This window comes from Poecilia formosa, unplaced genomic scaffold (genome assembly GCF_000485575.1).
Source record: "Poecilia formosa unplaced genomic scaffold, Poecilia_formosa-5.1.2 Scaffold119, whole genome shotgun sequence".
NCBI classification, from domain to species: domain Eukaryota; kingdom Metazoa; phylum Chordata; class Actinopteri; order Cyprinodontiformes; family Poeciliidae; genus Poecilia; species Poecilia formosa.
In genome coordinates, this window is record NW_006800058.1 from 546129 (window position 1) to 571586 (window position 25458).

General features: G+C 40.2%; 1 protein-coding gene across 1 annotated transcript in view; it reads right to left on the reverse strand.

The window, feature by feature from the left end:
* The window catches only part of LOC103143989 (neural-cadherin), a 307861-nt gene that overhangs the window by 80851 nt on the left and 201552 nt on the right, over positions 1-25458 (reverse strand). Inside the window, exons 27-28 of the mRNA XM_016675675.1 lie at positions 21249-21526; positions 9095-9309 (exon numbers count right to left, since the gene is read on the reverse strand). Of these exons, the coding sequence (XP_016531161.1) occupies positions 9095-9309; positions 21249-21526 (493 nt within the window). The remainder of the gene's footprint in view (positions 1-9094; positions 9310-21248; positions 21527-25458) is intronic.

Sequence of the window (25458 nt, forward strand, 5' to 3'; positions counted from 1 at the left end):
TGACTTTTGTTTCATCTAGAAACTTTGAAAGATCTCAAAATATTTCAGCCTAAAACTATTCTTCTTATTTACTATCCACAATTGCTCTACTATGCTGTCATATAGAACTCTGTCACTAGGTGAAATTAAAGATTCTTTTTCAACAAATTTATTCTATAAGTTTGATTGGATCTGGTACTGTGAACCATTTTTGTGAGGACGTGAGGCATGGCTTTTAAAAAAAAGAAAGGTTAGCTTGACAACCGACTGTTTGGTCAAGCTAAGCAGGTTGTTTTCAGAATAATGTGATCATTTTCAGGGGAACTAATGATGACTTTCAGTTGTCCCAAAGAAGAATGCCGAGGAGATTAAAATCAGAAGTGAGAGAGAGCCACAGGCTGCTGCAAGAGCCAAACGGAAGACAAGAGAAAAATAAGAAGAGGAATCGATAAAAAGTACAGCAACAACCTGTGGACAAGGTGACAGAAGAGGAGAGAGAGGACCAATTTACAGTAAGCATGACTTAGCATGTCATGCTTACTGGTCAATTGGTCAATTGGTGATAAGAAGCAGGCACCTGAGAGGCGAAACAAAACTGAGAGACGGACTAAAACAGACAGAGCAGTTCAAATGGAGGAGCTGCCGGAACAGAGCTGGGAGTACAAACATATTCCCCACTAAAGGAAGAAGAAGCCAGGTTTTTTTCATGGACTGTTGAGCTACTGTGTGTTGTTGGCTAACGATCGACACAGTTTAACAAGTGCTTCATTCGCTAAATCAGGCCTTTATGTGCAGCGATTCATCAGTATTCAGTTCCACATCAAATGACTGCAGTTGTCACAGCATTAAAGAAAACACAACAACTGGGAGCAGCTGCTGATTTGTAGCAACAAGGTTGTTCCTGGGTAACGTAAAGCTTTTCTTTACTGAAACATTCACAACATTTCAGAAGGAAAACTAACAGGAAAACATATAAATGGGAAAAAAGTCACCTATTGGTCTGATAACAGTCTAACTAAACCAAATTTATTAAAATAAACCTTAGCAAGTAGATACAGGTTTATTCTTTCATTCTAAGCAAATCGTCTGCTAGTCGTATGTAAATACTAGAGAAGTCATGTTGTGATGACTTCCTGGAGGCGGAGTTTCAGAAAGAGGAGGAGTTTTTAAAGAGATGGGGCCAATTTCAAGGCATTAAATTACAAAGTAAAATTTCTTTTAAGTCGTGTTTGATATTCAGCATTTTCTAACTAAACTAAAGGTTACATAGTTACTTCATTGGGCTACAAAATGACACCATGTGCCTGGAAAACACATAACACTGGCCCTTTAAATATTTCTCTGTTATTTACTGGTTTAAAACAAACACTGATCAGCCAATCACCAACAAGTACTTCCAGAACTTTTCTTTTCCTCTTATCTCTTTTTTTCAGTTTGATGGGAAAACAGCATCTGCTGCAACTCACATTTAAAGTCCTTTACAATAACAATAATTAAACATCCTTGTGTTTTCCAACAAATAGGAATTCAAGCTGTGAACGCGCCTCAGAGAGACAAACAAAGAGTGACAGGCAAGAAAAGAAGAAGCAAAATGTAAAAGCTCGGCTGGGTGTGGAGCAGAAGGTCTTCGTAAGATGGAAAGCCTTTTAAATGGTCTGTGAGCAACAGGGTTAGCACAAGACCGGGCCTCTGTACCGCTCCTCATACGTAATGCATTACCTCCTACTTCGACCAAAGGCAAGAAGCAGAGAGAGGACGAGAAAAAGAAGGACAGAGAAGTGTTTGCTTTGTCTACAAGGCTAGTTGGAGTTCCTGCAGAGATAGGGGGGGGGCTCTAAAATATAAAAAAACTTTTTTCCACTTCTGCGGGTCTGGAGCTACACAGGCGTCAAACTGAGAGCATATGGGCTGAATAAACAGCATTACAAATCACACTGTTCTGCACTCCCTACCTCCGTTCCCGTGACAGAAGCAAACATCAGTCTCACAGAGGCTGGAGCCCGCAGAAGTCAGTCTGTGTACAAATCAGCAGGTGAAACAGCAAGTTTAGAGCGCAGAGTGCCTTGTATAAATGGTGTGTCAGACAGCTAGCCAGCCCTCCAGTCAATGCATATTGGATCTCTCCATCCGCCACTTCCTGTTTTATAGCTAGTCTGGAGTCGGGCTATGGGAGCTGCTGTATGACAGCTTGGTGCAAACCAAGCAGAATGCAAAAGTGAATCTGTTTGTGTGCAAGACATTTTCATTTTTTTTTTCCCCAGGCATGGTCTCAATTTGTCCCTCCATCTTCTGTTTCAGCAGCAGCGCCATGTGAACCAGCAAACAGCTGCATTAGGTAAGGATAATACGTTCCTCCTGGGCCAGGGGAAATCCTTATCTGACACCCTGTCTGCGCCTGATTGAAAAGGCCCAATGTAATTAAGTGAATTTCATTTGTCTTGTTAATTTGCGTATTGATTGGAAACGCGCTGGCCTCTGGCTGCCAGGTTTTGCATGCACATGTTGGCGGGTGAAGCCTGCTGCTCCCAGTCATGTTCGTCTTTTATTGCTGATAAGACCCGGCACAAATCACCACGACAACAAACAATCTCCCAGCAAAGGTAAGAGAACATGTTATATGTGCAGCTTAATGAAGCTCATGAGAAGAAAAAGCAAAACAAACAAAAAGATCCACACAGAAAGAAGGCAGATATTAGAGTTCTGCAAAATATGTAGTTTAACAAATTAGATTTTATTTTAGATATCACTTGAATTAGGTAGGTAGATCAATGTTAACGTCCCAGTTACTGTGTTTGAAGTCAGGTGCATTGACCATTTGTGACAATTTGAATGGTTTTGTTCAAGAACAAAATTGGCAGCCGATGGACACTTTCTAAAAAATATAGATCTATAAGGTGACATTTTTGAAAACAAATTATACACAATACACAAAGCGCTTCAACAGAAACAAAAATAAGCATATTGTATGACTTTCTAAGGCAAATTAGTGATACCCTTTTTATGTTTAGTATTTGTAATGATTAATTTGTCTGCTTTTTACAAAAACCCATGTTTAGTTTGTTGTTGAGTAGATAATAACAATTCTTAGTGTAGGTAAAAAAAGAGACTTGATTTCCATCTATTTGAAAAAAGGTTTGAGCACCAATATCAAAGATAGCACAGTTAAAAACAAAATTATTTACAGCATAGCTCATTTAAAATTGATATTTTTATCTTCATTCCACAAAGAAGTTTGCTTCTGAAGCAAATGTCAGTTTGGCAGCTTAGCACCTTCACCAAATCCAGCTTCAAGCAAACAAGGTGCGTCCATCTGCTTGTGTAAGTTTCTCTGCCACGGTTCCAAAACTACCAAATCTGCAGTAGTTTTGGTAGTTTTGGAACCATAACAACCAAAAGTAGTTTCTTCCATTGCTTCTTCCAGTAGATTTGGAAAAGTAAAAGAAAGCATAAAAGAAAAAAAGTACAAAAATTATTAAGACTTTAAGACATCTATACCAGGCAGGCTTTGTACACGAGACCTCCAACAACCAGACTGGCAGAAAGACACAAGAAAGAATGAAAGACAGCTCTGATTTGATTTAATTCTCTATTTTATGCTTTCTTAATCAGAGCTGAAAAACACTTCAATTAAATTCCAGATTTTTCCAGACTGTGAGTGAACCCTGCAGTATGCTGTATGTCCAATCCTCATCACTTCCTATCTCCTTTGTCATTTTATGTCTTAAGTTTGTAATGTTTCAAAACAATATGTGAAAAAGGACTCAGTCACTGCAGGGTGTCACTGCAGTGTAAAGGAATCCTGATTCAATAAAAAGCATACAAACTGAAGGGGGATATTATGAATTTTCCAGACACTTAGTGCCAGTCCATGCATCAATCACATAACTGTTACCTTCAGTTGTTATGAAAATCATGTGTCTATCAAAAATAACTGGACAGAAAAATTTATTTTGCATCATAGCTGTACCTTACCACTTGAAAATGGTCTCTTGTCTCTTTACCCTTTCCAACACACACCGTCAACAGTCATCACGTTTCTCCATTGTGCCGTTTACAACCATCCTATAATGAGCTCAGTTTGTCACATCCACCAGGTGTTTGCTAATTGCTGCTGACACTAGTCTGAAGGAACTGAGGAGAAGGTGAGGTGAGGAGGGGGAGGGAGGCTCTTCTGTGGAGGTGGGAGCTCCAAGGTGGAGTTTTGGGTAAATAGGTGGCGTATTGTGTGAGCAAGTGTTTAGGGATCCCTGAATGGTTGCAATGGAGATTAAAGGATTTCTCAAACATGCAAGAATGAATCAAAGTGTCACTTCAGGTATGTTTTTGATGAAGGAATAACATTATAGCACAGGGGTGTGAAACACCAGTCCTCAAGGGCCGCTGTCCTCCAGAGCCTTGCTAGTGACCTAATTATTCTATTCAGCTGTGGTGCAGCAGAGGCACATCTAAAAGTTACAGGGCAGTGGCCCTCCAGGACTGGAGTTTGACACCTGTGTTATAGCATGATGTAAAGTTTAAAAAAGTTGATTTTACATAATCCTTAATAATCAATAATACTTTTGTCAATGTGCACTATATTACTGACTAACAAATAAGCTAAACAGTTTGTGCAGTATTATCCAAAGGCAAAGTGTTATGTTTTGAAACCCAAGCAGCCATTCTACGCTAGAATGTTGTTGGATCAAGTGGCATGAGTTCAACTTTATGATTCCTTTTTCTGTGTTGTTACTCCCATGAATAAAATATGTGTTCACCATTGGTCAATAAAAAAATGAATCCTTCATGAAGTGCGGTAAATCTAGATCTCTGGATGTGGAAACTGTTTTGACCACCTTAAATCTAAAACACATTTATGCTAATCTAAGGCCTTATGTTTTACTGAAAGTATGCTGATTTTAAATTCAATATCTACCAGAGGTCAGCCGAGAATTTTTTTTTTTTTTCATACCGTTTTGGCCTCAACATACACACACATTACACTCTGTTCAATCCATGTAATATCCTGTTTTCCAAGTGCCTAAAGACTGGAAATAGCACACTGCTGTGTTGACAGTGTTTCTATGCGAATGGTTTCCACCTTCTCTGGCATGCACAGCAGGCCGAGCTGCCCTTCGGCAGGAAAACAGGGTTGGTTGAGTGGGTGGCTTTGGAAGAGCTACAGCTCTGCAGCATAGTACATGTAAGTATTGTACTGAAGAAAAAGCCAATGAGGAATGTGAACAGGACAAACCGGATCCCTTCCAACCTATAAAAATACAACCAAAAAATCTGCAGGTAAATTTTTGTAATATTCAACAACAGACATAAAGATCAGTCATTTTTTCTTATATTTTCTGACAGTTTTAAGGGGAGCAGTATTATGTTTTTTTCCAGGCACATAGTGCCATTTCATAGCTCAATCAGGTAACTACGTTTCCTTCAGTTGTCCAAATATGATTTAGAAGAAATTTGACTTTGTAATTTAACACCTTGAAATTGGGCCTCTGTCTCTTTAAAACTCCTGCTCTTTCTGAAACCCTGCTTTCAAGAAGTCATCATAACATGGCTCCTTTATTAACCCTTTAACAACATTTTTACCAGTGTTGCACTGAGAAGTAACTCCAATAATGAGCTCAGGAAATGTGCAAATCCACTGGGTGTTTGCTAATTGCTGCTGGTTAGTCTGAAGGAGCTGAGTGGGGCAGTCACGTTGGAGGGCTGATCTGTGAGGTTGAAGCTTGGAAACTGCATCTCTGAGGAGGAGCTCAGCCTCAAAGGAGTTGCTGGGTCCAACCAGGTGTTTTGTACAGCTGAATGGTTGCCATGGAGATTAAAAGATTTCATATACAGGCATGAAAGTATCAAGGGAACACTCCGGGTATGTTTATGATAAAGGAGTAACATTATAACATGTTGTAAAGATCAAATAAGTTGATTTTAAATAATCTTGTCCCTTTAATACATAAAGCACGACCCCTCGTTCGTTCTTTCTATTCCCAAGCCGTTTTCTGTACTATGGCTTCCTATTTTATCTGAACTTTCCTCGAATGTTAAGCTCTGCTGGCTGAAAGAAAGCAATACTTTTGGTAACACTCCAAGTTGATTTTTCTTCCTGAACAACTTTTTGATTCACTTTCAATATTTCAGCTGCCAGCTCGCTTGTTTTGCCTTTGTTTCCTGTTAGCAGGTGCATCAGCGTGAACAGATCTGGAAGCGTTCTGTTTTAACTGCACTTATTTCCTTCCACAAAGTTAAACAATTGACTGAACCTACTCCAAGAGGTATGATTCCATCATATTCTAGCCATGAGTTTTATCACATTAAAGTGAGAGTAAGACATTTAGAACTCCATTCACAATATATTTAACAGTTTACCCAACTATGTTGAATACAAGCTACGTTGAGTTTTTAAGACTCCAAAGAGGCTTTATTTGAGCCAGGCAGGATTCTCATGGTAATATACTGAACTTGTCACCTACACCAGAGCGGGTAACATTTAGATTTTAAGAAAATTAAAGGTTTGTTGGTAATTTTAGCAGAAAGGTTGGATAAAAGCAGAAAGGAGTAAGTTGAGGTCGTCTGGGATCCATAGATGACTGGATACATTCTACTGAAATGGGATTCCAGGGAAGACCCAGAATGTCCTCAAAAAGCAACAGTCACCATTAAGACAAAAACATGACTGTTAGGGTGTTTTCACACTTGATAGTCAGGCAAATTTGCTTCAATTAGGGAGCAAAATTGCAACATTTGTTCCATTTTCAGTTGGTATGGTTCACTTTCACACTGCACCTTGTCAAACAATCCAAACTATTGAAAAACCTGTTCATTACCCTGCCTGTGGGGGCGCTGCACCAAGAACCACTGAAGGAAATGACACAAATGGCACTGATCACAACTTCCTTCTTCACAAAATGCAAACAAAAACAGAGTGGCATCGAATTTTAGCTGCAACTTTCAATAAGAACAAGATACAGGAGATTATTCAGAGCAGTTATTCTTTCTGTACATTCCAAACACACAAAGATGATTAAAACAGTTATGCCGTCCATAATTCTGTAGCATGAGCCTCTAACACAGGCTGGGCTCCCTGATGGGTTTGTTACATGCACCAGGTCAACCTTGAAACAAGTTAATTAGAGCTCTAAATATATACAGCCTGACTAATTACACACTGCACATGGATCCCACTAACGACTCAACTAACCTAATCCTAAGTCTTTACGACCCAATAAACCCCAAAACACCCTCTGCAACAAAACAACGAGAGCAAAATGAAATCATTCAGGAATTACACAGCAAACCTGCCGGTAACATGCACCCAAACATCCACACACACACACACACGCACACGCACCACACACACAACACACCCGACTCTCCCTACGGACCTCCCCTCCCACACTTATTACTTTGGCAGTGATAGAACAACAGCATCTCTCCCAGGAGAGCGGACCGGTGCAAGGAACGGAATAGCAAGAGATATGAGGAGGTGTTAGTCTATCAGATTAAAACACTAAATATACCAAGATCTACAACACTTCCTGCTCTCGTTTTATCTGTCTATAAATCCTGCTCTCTATTAAACTGGCTTTGTTCTCTTAAAACATTGTGAACACAGCTGCAGTGAGAAAAGAGAGGTCAGTCATTTTGACTCCAAACGTCACAGACACAAAATTAAATTTATGCAACTTTTTCTCATCTGTAACGCCTCACTTTGGAGAATGAACAGCAGTGATAACAACGTCGGTGAGAAACTCCCACCAAGTCTTCTCTGCTCACCTCTTGGAGTTCAACGTGACAGGAAGTTCTTTTCTGCCGAAACTTTCTGCTTCCCCTCATGAAGTCCACATATGTAACAGTATATAGGTTGAGGTGTCCTTTTGTAGCTGCCAACTTGTTCTTTTCTCTACAGCCTTGCATCGGGGTGCAGTCACTCCAGACAATGGTACGGACAATCCGCCATAAATCTTTGTGAAATATCTGGTTCACCACATTATCTAGGCGAGGGGAAGTATGATAAAATATGGGCATGCAAGTTTTCCATCATGCAGCTGTGTAATAGCACTCAATCATGAGTTTGGGCCCATTTTAGGGAGATGTTATGCTTTCAGGGCTTTCATGTAATTTTTTTTTTCCAAACTCAACTTTTAAGATATTTAGTTGTGTATGTTAATTTTAAAATATATTAAAAAAAAATACAACATCATTACTGCATGTATGTACAACTGGAAAGAAGGAAGGAGGGAATAAAGGAAGTGTGGAAAACACCACAAGTTCACTGGACTGTGCCATGTAGGCTTGTCTGGACTGTGATTGGCTGACCAGCCAATCACAGTTTGTGAGGTCTAGTGTGAGGCAGAACTTTTTTTTTTTGTAGTAGCTTGCAGTAGTTCGACAGCATAGCAACTGCATTATTAAGATGAGTTATAAGTGTGATGTTTGCTGACCATTTAGTTTCCTTGCATCAAGAACTGTAAGTTGAGCTCATCTTTAACCGGATGCCTGCAGTTTTTTCTGATAAAATTACCACGCCCTTTAGTTCAGGAAGGAACCATGTGTTCGTATTTCAGCAGCGATATAAAAACACACCAATACAGGATCGTGGTCTAACAGACCGACAGACGTTCAACCGTTTCAGTGAACTGGATGGTGCAGTCATTTCCCTGCAACTCAGTCAGACTTTCATTGCATTCACCGAACAACTCTGTGTTAAACTTAACTCCCTAAAGATAAAGAATTGAGCTGGAGAAAAATAGTTTTACCAAATGTGCAGGACAAGGAATACACCTCAGCCTAATCCATCCATTTTTCCTTAGTACTCTACCTCACCAAACATCTCAGTTATTCAATTCCCTTACATTACCATAAACTCTAGTTTTGATGTGATGGAAGCATACAGTCTCATCATATTGTCAGGTCTTGCAAAGTGGAAGGCTGAAGTTAATTAGGTAGTGATTTAAGAACCGTCCCTGGCTCCTTCTAAAGTGAGAAATGTCACCTTTCCCTTACATTTGGCAGACTTTCTGGTCTAATTTTATTCAGAGTGCAGCTACCTTCCACTGCAATGTTGTATAAATAAAAAGGTTGAAAGCATTTCCTCTCTTTATTGAGCCAAAGTGTTTCTGCATCCTACCTATGGCCATGAAGTCCTCGTGGTCCCAGGCTTGCAGCTGTGCAAGTGGGCCGCTGTACAGCAGCAGTCCATCAGCCACGTCTGTGATAAACTCCAGCGACACATGGCTCTCAAAACAAGGCATCATTGGAGGAAACCAAGCATAGCCATTGCCATGGAAACTGTGCTTGTTCTGCTGGCATTCAGGTCCCTCGAACTGAGCAGGGCACTGGCACCTTGGGAAGAAGGAAAAATCAAAAAGAAGAAATTATATGAATTAGTAAATGCAATAAATCTGTAATTTGGCTTTTAGTGGCATTTCCAGAGAAGTCGGTTATGTAACTTAAAAAGCACAATCTCCCTCCCAATCACTGTTTCTGGATCCCATTTCTGTCGAATATTTTTACAAGATTCTGGCAGCGTGTTGAACCCCCGACTCTCTGTAAGTTCACAGTTGCATCCGCCTCTCAGGCGACGCTCCCCTTCCGACGATCACTCACACTCCGTATGTTCCACAGATGCAGATGTTCTCATTAGTGGCAAAGCCGCAGGGAGGGAAATCACTGGATCACCAGGAAACTCTTCTTGCACTATTTTCAGACGTTCAAGGTCTCATTTACACCGTTTTCCTGTCAAAATGCACCTCTTACCTTTTCTCTGTGGAAGCACTGTGTGCTTGTTTCAGTCTCTGCTTTCTGGGTTTCAATCTGCTTCGTAACCCTTTCTGACTCGGTTGGGTTTTGTGATTGGAAAAAAGCAAAAATAACCTGACAGTGTAAAATATGTTGCTTGTGTTAACATTTTCAAACAGTTTTAAACCAGTGATCATCAAACAGCCATGTCCAATCATAGAAATCCTGTTACTTGTAAACACCACACGACCCCATGCCGGAATGCTGTGTAACCCGGACCCTAAAGCGTTATTAACTGCAGCGCCAACAGAGCACTCTCTACCAGCACCGAGAGAAGAGCGTGACACCGATGACAGGACGTGCCGCTGCGCGCTCAAAATCACCGCCGACCCCACATCCTGAACCCTGTTCGCTAACAGCTGAACTCCTGGAACGGCGAGCTGGTGTAGGGGAATAATTAGCTGCTGCACCGGTGGGCGCTGAGCGAAGCTAATGAGTAGATATAAGTATGACTGAAGCTGAAAAAGGAATCAGTTATAAAAGAGGTGAGCGGTAATTAGTTATGGTGTCAGATGCTGTTGTTCAGATGTAAAGTTGTTTCAAAAAGTGCAGCAGGGCTAGAATGAAGACATGACATATTATATTACAAAGTATGATGTGCTTGTGTTGGTCTCCATGGACTAATGGGTCCAAAATAAAACTTCTGTTAGCCATGCTTATTGGTTTTGCAGCCTATTCTTTAACACCAACTGTTTACATGTATTTATCACAGGTTTCTGTAACCGTCTCCCCATATTTTTCAATCATATTCAATAAATCAGAATATGCATTCTGATGCGGTTCGTATGGAATAAGCAGATATTAAATATATTTGTCATTACACCTACATTTATGTATTGAAACCGTTTTATTTATAAGTCTGATGTAATATTCTAATCATAAATATGGTTATTATGATTTGGTAAGACTTAGGCTGACCAAATCTATGATATGATGAGTTTGAGAGGTTTGCTGGTCTGGAGCATACAGGTGTATAGAAACAAAATCCTGTGAAGGAAAGAGATCAGAGCCATGCGATGGACTGGCAACCTGTCCAGGGTCTGCCTCCTTCATGTTCTTCATTTGTACAGAGCAGTATGTTGTTGCTTCAGTGGTGGATAACCGCATGTAAAATGATAAATAGCTACATGTTTTTTTGTCTACAACAGTAAAATAATTTCATCCCGTTTCTATCACTTCCAGCCGCTACAGAGCAGCGCACACTGCTGCTCTGAATGCAGTGTCAGCCACATGTAGTTTTTATGTTAAAAACCTGATTTTTTTTGGTGCCCCTGGGGTGCCCCTGGGGTGCCCCTGGGGGCACTAAGTGGTCTGGGTTCTCCCAGGCCACTTAGTACTCTGTGTGTAATAAGTTACGAGTGGCGGCACTGCCTCCTTCACACACTGTTCAGAGATCAAAAGTACTTCTTCAAATGGACTATTCCGCTCTGAATAAATAGATTTTTCAGACTGAAACTTCTTCTCCAGTTCGTCAGTATGCTATTGCACTCACAAACACACGTGCACACACACTTGGTCTCACTGGTGTTTTCTAGACAGCTCATTTCTCATCCAGATCCTCTTTTATTCCTATTCTCAGTTTTCTGTCTGGTTTCTTCAGACATGAATGAGGAGAAATCCAGAGCACAAACAAAACGCTGTCCATGATTTTAGGGGCATATTACACAGACTTTCACTAACATGACTATTCGACATGATAAAATATACCCTAGTTCAGTGATTCATGGCATGTGTTTATGTGGGTATTGTCATTGTCAGTTAACAAATTTTAACCTCTTTGTTTTGATCTTTAGTAAGCCGTTGTGTCATGCAGCAGGATAATGATCCCACCCTAAAACAGAAGTAATGATTAGCAGTAACACCACCACAGCCGGAGTCTCAGTTTTGGCCTTTCTGTGTACATTGTGACATATGTGATATGATGAATGATAAAAATCCCTGATATCTAACATGTTTTTCAGACTATGTAGGGACAAAAACTGGCTAATGACATCCATGGATGTCCGTTGTTTGAACAGAAATATCTTCAGTGAAGTGTAATCAAGACCCAAGGAAAAAGCAACATGCTTGTATTTCCATTTTTGTAATGTCACGCTAATTCTCTGTGCACAATCTGAGACGGTTTTTGGTTCAAACCTTCCAATCCTCTTACGGCAGCTTTGTTTTGCTACTTTCCTTGTCAGCTGGAAATTGGGCCGGGGTGCCGTAATCCCAGCCCTCCCCCTTTAACTGTCTTGCTCCTGAAATCTCATTATTAATCCCAGTGCATTGATTATCTACATGTTCTCCCTTCAGTCGTGACTTGTGATCTGTTTGTGTGTGTTGGGGGTGGGGTCGTATCAGGAAGCCCGTGAAGCAGAAAACTATCCTGCAGCACTTTTATCTTTTTATTAATTCTTATCTCTTTGTGTTATTTCGTACCACCTCACTTCTCCTCTCTGGCACTATGTTTTTTTGTTTTGTTTAGTTTTTTTTATACCTTTTATCTTCACTCCCATTTTGGTCCCTATCATATATTGTCATCTGTTTTTGTCTTCTTACCCCACAAAAACATTTTCCATCTTTCTTCGTCTCACCTCATGTTGCTCTTTTTCCTCAACATCCACAAACTTTATTTTCTTTTCTCCCTGCCTTTCTGTTATCCTCCCGCTGACACACCTTCCTGGTCTTAAATTTCTCTATTTCTTCCTCTCTTCCACATTCTAATTTAAGTTTTTCAGTTTCTAATATCCCACATTTGATCTAGTCTCCTCTCAGAGATCCCACAGCAGATGTTGCGGGTCTCAGGTACTCTGGAGTTATTGGAAATATGACAATCATACAGCAGCTGTGACCCAGGCCTGGCAATCTCACCTATTTCACCTTCTTCTCACCCTGACATCTGTTTGGTTCATACTTCATAAAGCAATATGTCCCACATTTCTATTTAAACAACAGCTGATATCATGAACTTGCTTTTGCAACAACTGCAAAAGAAGCTTAAAATCTTATTTTTTATTTTTCGGGGTTGTATTTTCCTAAATTAAACCTCAGATTCACTGGCAATGAAATATGATACTAGAAGAGAACACCAGGTCAGAGGTCAAACTGTTTCACTACACAATGTATGTGGGGACAAACAGAACAGCTTTGTACTGGTTGCAGTGACTCCTTCCTGTCCAGTGACTACTGGACCCAAACCATGGCAACAAGATTCCCTTAAATGTCCCCCGGGTGACTCCTTCAAATGTTTAGCTTTCTAAACATCTAAACATCACTTGGATATGACTGCAGGCTCGCCTGGGAAAGTCAAGAAGTATGAATAAATCCCAAAAAACTGCAGAAATCCTATTACATCTGTTATAAATGAAGACATTTCTGGTGAGGAATAAATGACCCATTCTATTTTGTAAGAGGTATGTCCTGTTTAACATGGGATGCTGTTTGTAAAATTTAAATTAGTGTCTTCAGTCAGAGGCTTCTTCAAATTCACTGTAATACAGACCGCTACCAGAGATCCTTCCTGCCTGCTTTGGGATCAAAGAAGTACTTTTGAATTTGAATCATCAACCAAACACAGACTCAGGTTTGTAGGCGGAATAGGATTCAGATTTTTGATCTGGATCAGAGTTGAATTACCCATTCACACTTCCCCAAACAAACTGGACTTTCTAAGCAAACAAACTAGAACTGGTGTGAATACACCCAAAAGCTCAAGAATTGTTGTGTTCTGTGTTTTCTGCGTAGTTATTTTTGAGGTTTTCTGTGTTTAGTCCTTTTCCTGTCCTGTCTTCCCTGTTGATTGATTCCCAGGTGTGTCTAGTTACCTGATTACCCTCCCTGTGTATTTAAACCCACCTGTTGTCTTTGTCTCTTGTCGGGTCCTCGTCTACTGTCAGTTGTTGTCTAACGTCTATGCTCTCCAGTAGAACTGCGAAGTCCAGGTTAGCGTTAGCTCTCGTTTTTCAGTCCTCAGTATTTCAGTTGCTACCGGTAATTACCTGTGTGCTAAACTCTCTGCCATGCCGCCTGTATTGGACTGTGTGAGACTTATTTATTAAATTCATCATTTTCTTCTACAACCTGGGTCCTAGGCGTACATCCTCACCGCACCCCCAACCACACATCATGACAAGAATGATGTCCTACAGTTTGATGTTCTGCCTTTGACATCATCGACATGTCGCCAGGTTGGAAGGTTCTCTTCTGCACAATGACATATTAATCAGAAGAAGGCATGTTGTTTACATACAAGATCAGAAAAACTGTGTATTTTCTTTATTAGTGTAGGAATCTCCAGATAAAGCTTTACCCACTCTCTGGCCACTCAAAGTGCATAATGATTTAGTTCTGCCACTAAATGAAACACAACACAAGCAGCTGAAATGAGTTTCCTCTTAGAGACGTAGTGAGCTGGTTGACTGTTAGGGAGAAACGTCTCTGTCCAAAAGGAGCCAGCTCGATGAAATCTTCAGTAGAGGTGTTTATGTCATGTCCTACTGTGATGTGACACATCTCCCTCTGTCTCACTGAGAGATTATATCAGTTATCAGATGAGCTCTAGGAGCTACGCAGGGAGAAGGTTGTCTGGGGATATCTGCTAAAGCTGTTGGCACAGCAACCAGGATAAAACAGTATACGACCAACAGACAGGCGGCTTGATGGATGGATGGCAGGATATTCTCCCAGTCTAAGACTTTGTGTTGGAGCAGTAATGTGCAATCAATGATTTATAACTATGCACTTCCTGCGCATCACTCCCCTTGCGGATAGCCACCTAGGCCCCAAAAGAAATTATATTTGTTACATTTTTGAACATTTTTGGGGCATCTAACCTTTGGGGATCAGTAGTTTCAGTGACTTCTTTCTGCCTTGAAATTAGTTTAGTCTTCAGCTTGGTTTGGTTGGGTCAACTAGCAACTCTGCTGGAGCACAGCTGTGGGTGTATTGATCACATGAAAGCTCAAAATGTACTTCTTAAAAAAAGATCAAATAAATGTCCAACCCTACGGTCCCTCACACAGGAAATGAGAGCAGGCCAATCTCTGCTCAGTTTGTGTTGCAAGACTGCATGTATCAGATCTGTGTTTGGAAAAGCAAGCTGGTTTATGAGTGTTGCCCAGATTTGCCAAGAGAAAGAAAAGAAGGAGGAAGCAGACAGTAATTTCTACTGAGAGCTGTGTTTTTTAAGTCCGCTCGCCCACATGCTGTCATTAGCTGGTGGCTATGTGCTCACTGTACTGCAGGCTGCCACTCAAAAAGAAGGCCTGTAATCAGAAATCAGTGCAAGACATGAAATTACCAGGAGATAATTGTTTCAAGTTAACTTTTTGGTTTATTTGTGTTTTAAATATTTGGGGGGATTTTTGTTTCTAGTTGTTAAATGTTTGATTCTCTTTAAATCATCACAAACACAGAAAAGCTCAAATGATGTAAAGCAGTTTGCAAATCAGGTTACACAATCCAAGAAAAAAGATTCATAGAAACTAAATATTCTTTAAAGCTGAAACTTTAATGTGTTGATTTCTATTAATGGAATTAATAAAAATTTCATTAATTTAACATGTTAAAAATTTTAATGCAAGGAATCACTTTTTGTGTGTGTTTTTATACAACCAAAATTCTGACAGGAACCTCTGTATTTGCATGTTTTTCTGGTCTGCCTGTAAATCTAACACACAAGTGACATCCACAAAAACCACAGTGTTGGATGACAAAGCTGCTTCTCTTGACCCACTAGGAGTTAATTTCTGCTTCTAAACTGATCTGATGGGATGCTGGTGAAGACTATTGTTGTGCTCAAGTTGCACTAAAAGCAGTTAACCTAGAGGTGAAACTATTCAAGGTTAAAATAGCATCTTAAAGCTAAACACGCAGCAGCAGCACAGACATCCTCAATGCTAACATCAGCATCAACAGGCCACAGAAGAAGCTTCATGAATGATCAGGAGTTCCTGAAACACCAGAAAGATGAATTGATACAATAACACTTTGCATAAATCTGATGGTTGACTAACTTAAATAACAGAAAAACAATAAGCATCTGTTGTTGAACTCATATGTCTATTTATTCAATGATTTAGCAGCAGAAATAGTTTTTCAATTGAAAATCTTGCTTATTTAGTTTTCCATTAAAACGTGATTAGCTACAGACCCTGAATCTCGACCCCTAACTGCATTAAAAATCTGAATGGAGTTCCACCACCTATACGTTTGCATGTAAGTGTAAATTTACGTGTGTTTGTGTGTGTATGTGTGGTTGTGTATGTGTGTGCATGGTAAATAATTCTGGGATTAAGTCTAACATCAAGCCAGTGAGGTCCAGCAGTGAGCCACATGCTAGCCCTGCCAGCCAGACGCCCATCCTGGCCATTTCACTCTCTGCTTCTAATTAAACGAAGCCGAAGGGTAAAATTACCTTCTGCATGTCCAGTGAAGAAAGCTTTGTGGACACGTGTGATGGAGGCTTTTGTTCATCTGCAACAATGAATCTTAAGCAGATGTGTGTGCGTGGGTGTATGTGTGTGTGGGCCTTCAGTTTCATGTATTTGTTCAACTTGTAATTGTAATTCAGAAGGATAAAATCTGCTTATACTAAATCTGTCATGTTCCGTGTTTCCGTATGTTTATTTTTGAGTTCTCTGTGTTCAGTCCTGTGTTCCTGTGAGTCTCTGTCCTGTCCTCCCCGTTGATTGCTCCCCAGGTGTGTCTCATTCCCCTGATTACCCCGTGTGTATTTAAACCCTCCTGTTGTCTGTGTTCCTCGTCGGGTCCTTGTCGTCGTTCGTCATCGTCTTTGCTTTGTATCACTCGCCAGGAGAACTGTTAAGTCCTGGTTTGTTTGTTCCGTCTAGTCCGTTTGACAGTTGCTACCGGTATTTAGCTGCGTGCTTGTTCCTGCCGTGCTGCCTGCCTTGGACTGTTTGTGTGCTTTATTATCATTAAATCTTCATCATCACCATAACCTGGGTCTCAGCGTCTCTCCTCACCACCGCACCAACCACACCGTTCATGACGAAATCATTTTAAGCAGAAATTTTCAGGTTGTTTCAGTATTATTTTATGACAACTAATTCCAAGGTGTCTGTGTCTAAACCAGTGGTTCTTAACCTGGGTTCGATCGAACCCCAGGGGTTCGATGAGTCGGTCTCAGGGGTTCGGCGGAGCCTCTGCCGCGGAGGTAAAGAAACACTTGTGTAAAGTCATGATGACGCGCCGCTTTGCCATCACTTGCTGCAGAGGATCACGTTACATTGCTGAGCCAATCAGAGCTGCGGAGGAGCACTGATTGAAGGAGTTCCACTCTCAGCATGGATTTGAACTTGTGTCTTTAATTACTTCAGCGTTTGTTGTACTTCTAAATCTGCTCCTTAGTCGCATCTTTTCGGGGTTGCTACTGCCTCTAGTGGCGTGGGGCTGGTAACACAACTAATATAATTACATTACTAAATCAGAATACCGCTAAGTCTTTATTTATTATTAATATTTCATTCTCTTAAGAATGTAGAGCTAATTAAATGATCTAAACAAGACCTTAAAGTGGTTCAAGTTTCTCTCGATGGCCAACCTGTTGAAACAGTGGCAAATTTTAAATACCTTAGGTTGTTCCTGGACAGTCAGCTCAACTTTGCTAAAAACACTGACTATATTTTGAAGAACTGTTCTCAGAGACTCTACCTTTTAAGAAAACTTAGTGATCAGAAGACCCAACTTAGAGGCTCTAGTTGGGTCACCCCTATGTCTTGAATTTGGGGTGGGGGGGAAATCATATTTTATTTATCACTACAGAAGGGTTCAGTGAATGCGCATAAGAAACTGGTGGGTTCGGTACCTCAAAAAAGATTAAGAACCACTGGTCTAAACTGACTCATGCTTTCATTACTAGATTTCACACAGTCATACCATTAGCATTTATCAACAGCCACCAGTTACTTTGTCTCGCTGCTACTAAACAGCTACATCTCTAACAGTAATGCCACTGTGCTAAGATTGATATAATTAGCTAACATGTGTGTTTTTTAACTTTAGAAATGGTCATTTTTCAACTGTATTCGATGCAAGTGAGATTTAGGACAAAATCAACAACAATGCCTTGACCAGACGACAGAGCGAAGCTGCGTCACATTTCTAAGGAACATTTCCACTTTCCTCTTAAGCAAACGCCAGTGTAAGAACTGTTTGTTAATGTCATAAAGTATAGTTTGCATTGCATTCATGCTGTTAAAGTAAAGAATGTGATAAAAGTGTAATCCCAGTCACTGATGTTAGATGTAATTGGTTGCAAAGAGCCCATCACTTCCACGTCTGCAGAGCGCAGCCTGAGGATAACGCAGCGCATCGGGCTGAACGGCGCCGCCATCAAACAGGGTCAGCATGTTTCCTTTAACTCACCAAGACTTGAATTCGCTCATGTCATAAACAATATATGTAGTTAATGATGTGCTGAAAGGAGTTCACCTCACTCATGGTCTTGTTTACAGTCATTTATGCTAATAGAGACATTTAGTCTTTGGCACAAGAAGCGGCGTTATGTGACAGCTAACATCTTTCATCTAGGAGAGTGTGAGAGGTTTCTTTCTATTTAGAACACCAGGAAACAGAAGCATGTCAGAGTTGTACTATGTCTTTCATTTTTGCATAATGTTTTTAGTTTTGCAACAGGGAAGATAACTGCAAAGATAAAGCAGGTCCTTGAGCCCCCTTGGTTATTTGGCTCAATCTTCTGTTAAAAATTTGGGGATAATGTTCAACTAAGTTTTGAGAATCATGTAAAATTATTGGTTCCATCCCGTTTTTACCACTTGTGAAACACTGCCAAACTTAGCCCTATTGTCTCTCATCCTGAGATAGAAACTTTGCAATGTTCTTTTCACTTCTTTACTCAAGTAAGAGATGCATGTGAAAAACAAAACATCCTGCTGGTGCGTATATAACCCACACAATCTTATCCTATTAAAGCAGAGGCTCTGTTTAAAATAACTTTAACCAGCAGAGGGCGGCTGACCTACTCCCAGCGTTTCAAGACAAGAAGAAGGTTTACAGACATATTGACAGCAAGTCAGACAGACAAAAAGTGTTAGGGTTCTGTTAATCTTTTAGAGATCTCCTGAAAACCTGTTCTAAAAGTTCTACAGCCCAGACGTCTTTAAACTCTCCTGCTGTACATCCAACAACTGTCTTTTCCAGCATCCTACCAGATCGTTGTTTGGAGGAAAACAAATCAAAAGAAGCAGCTTTGTTTTTCATTGTTGTTGTTTGCAGATGTAGCCAAAATGTTTTAGCCTGCTAATATCCATGTAATTATTTAATCAAAATAAATGCACTAATGTCCCACCCCTACAGATAAAGTGATTTTTAAAAGCCAAGGTCCAATTTTCAAATATTTCCAAAAGATTGATGCGGGAAGGGGCCTATAAATCAGCTCAAGCCCACAGGCCCCCATCCCCTTACATCTGGCCCTGCACACAAAGCATATGTGTATTTTGACCAGTAGTAGATTAAACCACCATCATTTTAGATTGAATCTTCAGTCGAATTTCATATTGCAACCATGTCTCAACTACATTAGAGGTTGAGGTAGCTAAGTCCTATTGTTTCTTTTTTTTACCTGTTGTCTATCTTTTCCACTCTAAACTTCATGCACACCTCTGTCTGTGTGTGGGAGACAGAACAAACAATCTTTGTAACTTAGAACAACATAAACATATGATGTGGGTTCTGTTGACCTAGCCAGCTGGTCCGCAGTCTGACCAACAAGTTGAGGTTCACAGTCTCTTGTTGGTTCTTTGAAAAAGAATGAAACTTGCCCAGAGATCCATGTGATAACACGATGCAAGATAAAACCCGGCCACATTATGAACTGAGTCCAACAAGCAATCAGTGAGTCGTGATGAAGGTGCATTAGGAACACCAGTCAAACTGGGGCTGGTTTCACAGCCACCAGTTCTGCTTAATAAACCATGGAGATATTCCACTTTCTGAGACACTCTTGTCTGAATCCAGCGTTTCAAGATGCTGAATGGTCCTGATGGCTGAATGGCTGAGAGCCGGCGCTGCCTCTTCTCTCATAATATGAAATGTTTGGGAATTCTTTTGTGTCTGCTCCTCAGTCTGACCCCGCGAAAGCTGCGGGATCAGCAATGGAGGCTTACAACCGTCCTCATTTATTTACCATGCTTTTATCTAATTCCTAATGCCCCCAGCTTATTCCTCCTAATGGCCCTTCAGGGCTGCACAGGAGGAAAGGAGAGTGTGCAGACATCACTGGGTACAGCAGTGGAATGTGTCCAGAACTGATAAGCAAAGCAGCTTTTCTCTAAAGAGGAAATTGATCTCAGGAAAACCTTCGTTATATGAGAGTTTTTCCACTCTTAATGAAAAATCTAAAATTTCATCCCACCCACTCCTTCCAAAATAACTTGGAAATGTCCACACCTTTGATATATGCTGTAATGGACAAGGGTCTAATGTAGTGGATGTGAAAAACACACATCCGCCAGAGTAGAAATGTCTTTTTACTTCACTCAAAGTGTGTCATTTATTTTGACAATTATAATTATTTTAGGTGTTAATTACTCCAAAAGTATCAGCATTTATTAAAGAGACAAAAACCTGCAACTAAGTAGGACCCAGGATTTTCCCAGTGTATTATAAGCCTGGTGGGGCTCCAGGCTTTATTTGTGTCCCCACCAGGCTCAGCAATGGACCTGAGCCTGGTGGGGCTCAGGTCCCCACGTTGCTTATTTAAGTCTTTTTTGTTTGCATTTTTTTAAGATTTTATAGTTGGTGTTCAGGTATTAATTTTCCAATCTTTCAATGACACATAATTATCAAGTGATATTTTAAAATTTACTGTCAATTTGAAACACAGAAACAGAGTGAAAATTAAATTAAAAGGAAATTCAAAGGTGAATTATGCCGTCCCTGCATTAAATGTACCTTACATTATTCCATACTGTATCAAAGCCACTCTTTTAGAAAGAGTGGCTTTGATAATTTTTTATCAAATTTTGTAAAAATGTTCTCTTCTGTTGCAAATCATTTAAATAATGCAACCACAAAAAGATACCTAACTAAACTATTATTTGTAACGCGTTAAAAAAAAACAAAAAAAAAAACTAACTAAAATGAGGTTTGAGAAATGAAAAAGACTTGACTGACGTTGCACTCTCACTGGCGAAAAGATTTCACAAATCAGAATTACGGAAATAAATTTGCTTAATTGAAAGCATTAAGCATTAATTATTCTTGTGATAAAATTACGAGAATAAAGTCGTACTATTATGACTTTATTCTCAATATTTCAACTTTATTCCTGTTCAACTTTATGACTTTATTCTTTTGATATTACAACTTTGTTCTGGTAAATAAATCACAAGGTAACTCTTGTAATTACATTTTTTTCTTAGTTTTTTTTTAGCATGGCCCCAATACTGCGCTGCAGAACGATGACGACAGAGCAGGAGAAGTTTGCGGGTCGCTCCCTCAGGTCCTGAGGAACCCACCTGTAGCCGTGCTGCGTGTCCACGCACAGCCCTCCGTTGAAGCAGGGGTTTCTGGGATACGAGGCGCAAGGCTGATGGGACTGCTCCCGTCCCGGGCAGGAGCACACAGCCTTGGACTCCACCATGACGGAAACCAGGCTCATGGTGCCACAGTCCACCACCGTGGGTGCGTCCCGCACCTCCAGCACACTGGTGCAGCCGCCGGAGTCAGCGCACTCTGAACCGGGACACTCGTCCACCCGGACCTGGAACACGCTGACCTGCAGGAAGGACTGGAGCTGGAGAGAGCAAAAACAAAACCCAACCGGTGTCAGACTAATAACAGACATCATTTATCAGAGTTCCAGCAGCACAGGCAGTACTCTCTTAAATAAGAGCTGTGCAGCATTTTTTTTCTTCTCCCCCTTTTTGACACTGATATGTTCTCTGGTTGTTATCACTGCAGGCAACACAACTTCTTCTTCTTCTTCTTGTTTTGTTCTTCTATCTTTCAGACTCACACAATAGGATGTATTTTCCTTTACACAGGCACCAACTACTAGCAGGGTGATAGTACAGAGACAGCGATCCCTCACCGACTGCCCACACACACACACACACACGCACACACAGCCAACTGTGTTGGATCAGTGTAAAAAAGACAAAAGCAGAAGCACTGTAGCCTGGTAATGAACCCAGGTCTCTGCTGCGCTGAGAGACTGAGTTCCACTTCTTCTGCTTTGCTTGTTTTTCTTCTCAAATGTTGCAGGGAAAGAAAAAAAAGCCGCCCACCAGAACAACGTCATTCATTTTGACTCCTGCCATCTTAAAAGTGTGGCTGGCCTGTTCGGGAACAACTTGGCCTGTCAGTGCATGCAATTCAACAGCTGTTAAGCTGGAAGTGGGATTTGACTTTTCAGTTGTTTTTTTTTTTTATTTCTTTTCACTTGAAGAAGTAGTTATAGTGTGAAAACCATAGGCACAAGACATCTGAATATACTTTATTTCAACAGGCAGTTTAATCCAGACACAGGTCCATTTTAAATGACTCAAGTTATCTTTATCTGATATTTAATTTTCCTAATGATCTGAAACATTTAGGTGTGGGGGAAAAAAAACAGAAAAAAATCTGCAAGTGGCCACACGACAGCATGTGCTGTACACTAAGCAGTTCACAGCAAAAAAAGAAAAAAAAAAATCTGTGCAGTGGTTTTCCGTGCAATAGTCCGGAAAAGTGGGCTACATGGTGGTCAGGCAGGGAGGAATTTATGACCCTCAAGGTTGAGGAGAGCGATAACACTTTGGAAGGGAAAATTGAGTGGAAACTGAGTGTGTGCTGTGTGTGGTGTAGGCATGAAGATGTCCTGTCATTGGCTTGTAGAGGCGACGCAGCACATGTATGTTTCCGCTGAGCTGACGTTAGGTGATAACGTCCACACAGACACATTCAGTGTGAGGAAAAAGTGGAAATGAAAGCAGGTCAGCTTATGCTCAATGTTCTGGACTGAATGGACTTTATGCAGTGTGAAATGACAGCGCCGGCTAAGCAACACTTCCTCACTCGGCTCTGCTGAAATAGTGACTGTAATTGTGATAAGGGCTTTTTATATAGGTCACGCTTTTTGCTGACTGATGTTTTATACTAAATATGTAAGCGATATGCTGCATATTTGCTGATTTAAAGTGTTTTTCCCCCATTTGAGGCTTCCCTAAATGTGACCTGCCTGCATCATTAATGTTTTTGCTGTCCAGGCAAATCAAAGCTGAATGTATTAATTCACTGCCTTCTTTCAACTTTGATGATGCGAAAGGAATGTGCAGCCAGACAGGAAATTAATTTGCAGATGAAAGAAGGCCATGTTGAACAAAGTGATTCACTCATGAATGAACTGTCGATAATTATGAAGTCACTTAAATATGTATATCAATAAAACCTCTGCACTTTTTTGTAGAAGACACTATGACAGAGACTGGAGACTCTCTGGTAAAATACTTGACGTCTTTGTTTAAATAGGAAACTTTTCATCAGAGTGAACAGAAGTGACATGTGAGGCATCACAAGGTTCAGTCCTGGAGTTTAATAGCTGCTTGTTTCTGATAGTTCACATTGTGAGAAGTAATGAGATAAGTTACCATAGCTACACAGATGACACAGCGCTCTATGTTATGTCACCAGGTGGCTCTGATCCCATCCAATCACTGAACAGATGCTTAGAACAAGTCAATAACTTTCTTCAGCTAAACAAAAGTTAAAGATATTATCTTTGGACCTAAAGAGGAATGATATAGAGTTATAGATCTAGAATCTACACACAGCTTCAATTATCACAGACAGAAACTAGAGATCAGGCCTGAAATCTGGATGTAGTGATGAACTCTGACCTGAACATTCAGAGCCACATAAAGACAGTGACAAAGTCGGCCTTAAATCACCTGCAGAACATTTCCAGAATTAGAGGACTTATGTATCAGTAAAAGAGAGTTTCTAAAGAAACTCATCCATGTGCTTATTGGTGGTCACATTGATTACTGCAACAGCATCTCACAGGTCTAAATAAAATCAATCCTCCAGCTGCAGCTGATCCAGAACGCTGCTGCTGGTGTTCTGACTAAAACCAGTAAGATAGAGCACATCATGCAGTTCTAAAGTCTTTCCATTGAGATAATAGACTTTAAAATACTGCTGCTAGTTTATAAATCACTGAACAGCTTAGCACCAAAATACATTAAAGATCTACTGTTGCATCAACCTTCCAGGCCTCTCAGGTTTTCTGGTTTCTTGATTAAAACCCAGCTGTTTAGTGCTGCTTTGGTTATAGTACATAGATCATGGATCAATATATTTGATGTCTTATTTGTTTGACGATTTTGATGATGACACTTGACAAAATATAATGTTTGTTGCTGGTTTCAGAATTGGTTACTGAATTATGTCCTCATGATACGAAGCATTTTGAACCGCCCTGTTGCTGAAACGTGCTATTCTAATATTCTAACACTCTTTTTTTTTTATATGCTCCAGGAAAGCTTTGGTCACGCATCAGCCAACTCTGCAACAGACAGAAATCTGTTGATGTCAGCTCTGGCTGTCAGCAGTAGAAATAGCAGTTGGTTTAACACAGTAACTTTCAGCCAAAGCCATAGATTCAGCAACTTATTGATTTACCAGCAAGTCCTGCTTTGTGGTGCAGTCATATTTAAATCGTTAAAGTCGCTTAATTGTCTCTAAAAAGCTGCCGGTAAGCTGCCTGTAGGACAGGCGCGAGGATGAAGAGACCCTGAGGGGTTGAACGATCTCTATATGTTCTTGGATCATTTACAAACTGTCCACTCTGAAATTTGTTGGATATAAAAATAGTGTACATCTCATACTATAAGAGGCTCAACCCACACACTCCAACTGTAAAAGATTAATCGTACAGCTGGAGGAAACTTTCCTACAACAAAGGTCATTGGCTAACACCCATTTCTTAGTCTGTGTTCTGTCCATCAAACGGTCACATCCAATAAATTAGAATATGCATCCTTATGCAGGTCACTTGTCAGAATAAAAGTTTGGAAATAACATCACGGAAGCAGGTAATTAATAAACTTTACATGGAGCCCATGGAAGACAGTTTTTATCGGTTTGGTGTAATATTCTCATTTTAAATGTCATATTTTCATTAGCTGTCAGTGGAAAATCGTCATAAATAACAGTAATAAGGCTTTCACACACCCACTTGTGTGTAATTAGTCTAATTAACGCATTATTCCTTCCTGAAATAAATGGACTTTACCATTCTATCCTAATTTAATAAATTGGTCTGTATACATGGATGCGTGTTTCTGTGACACAAAAAAAGGCAGCAGAAGTTTTTTTTTACATTAGTTTGAGTGGTGAAAACTTTTCTTTTTGTATTTTAAAATATTATAGCAGTTATTAGGCTAAGTGGAACAGTCTCAATTTTTCTGAATAAATCTCACAATTGAAGACGGAACACAGACAGAGATGCTCTTCAGTGTTCAGAACTTCAGATTTCTGTGTAACAGGTTACGGATTAATACTTGGATTAACCTCTATAGCTATTAAAATTTGACTTCCTTACAGCTGGTGGAAGCAATTTATTGCTGCACAATAAAATGTCCCAGAAATTGAATGATAATATTGTTGGTTTGAGGCTTTTTTCAAGTACTATACTGATAAAATCACACTAATGCAAGTTTGCCGGTACACTTTAATTTTATAAAA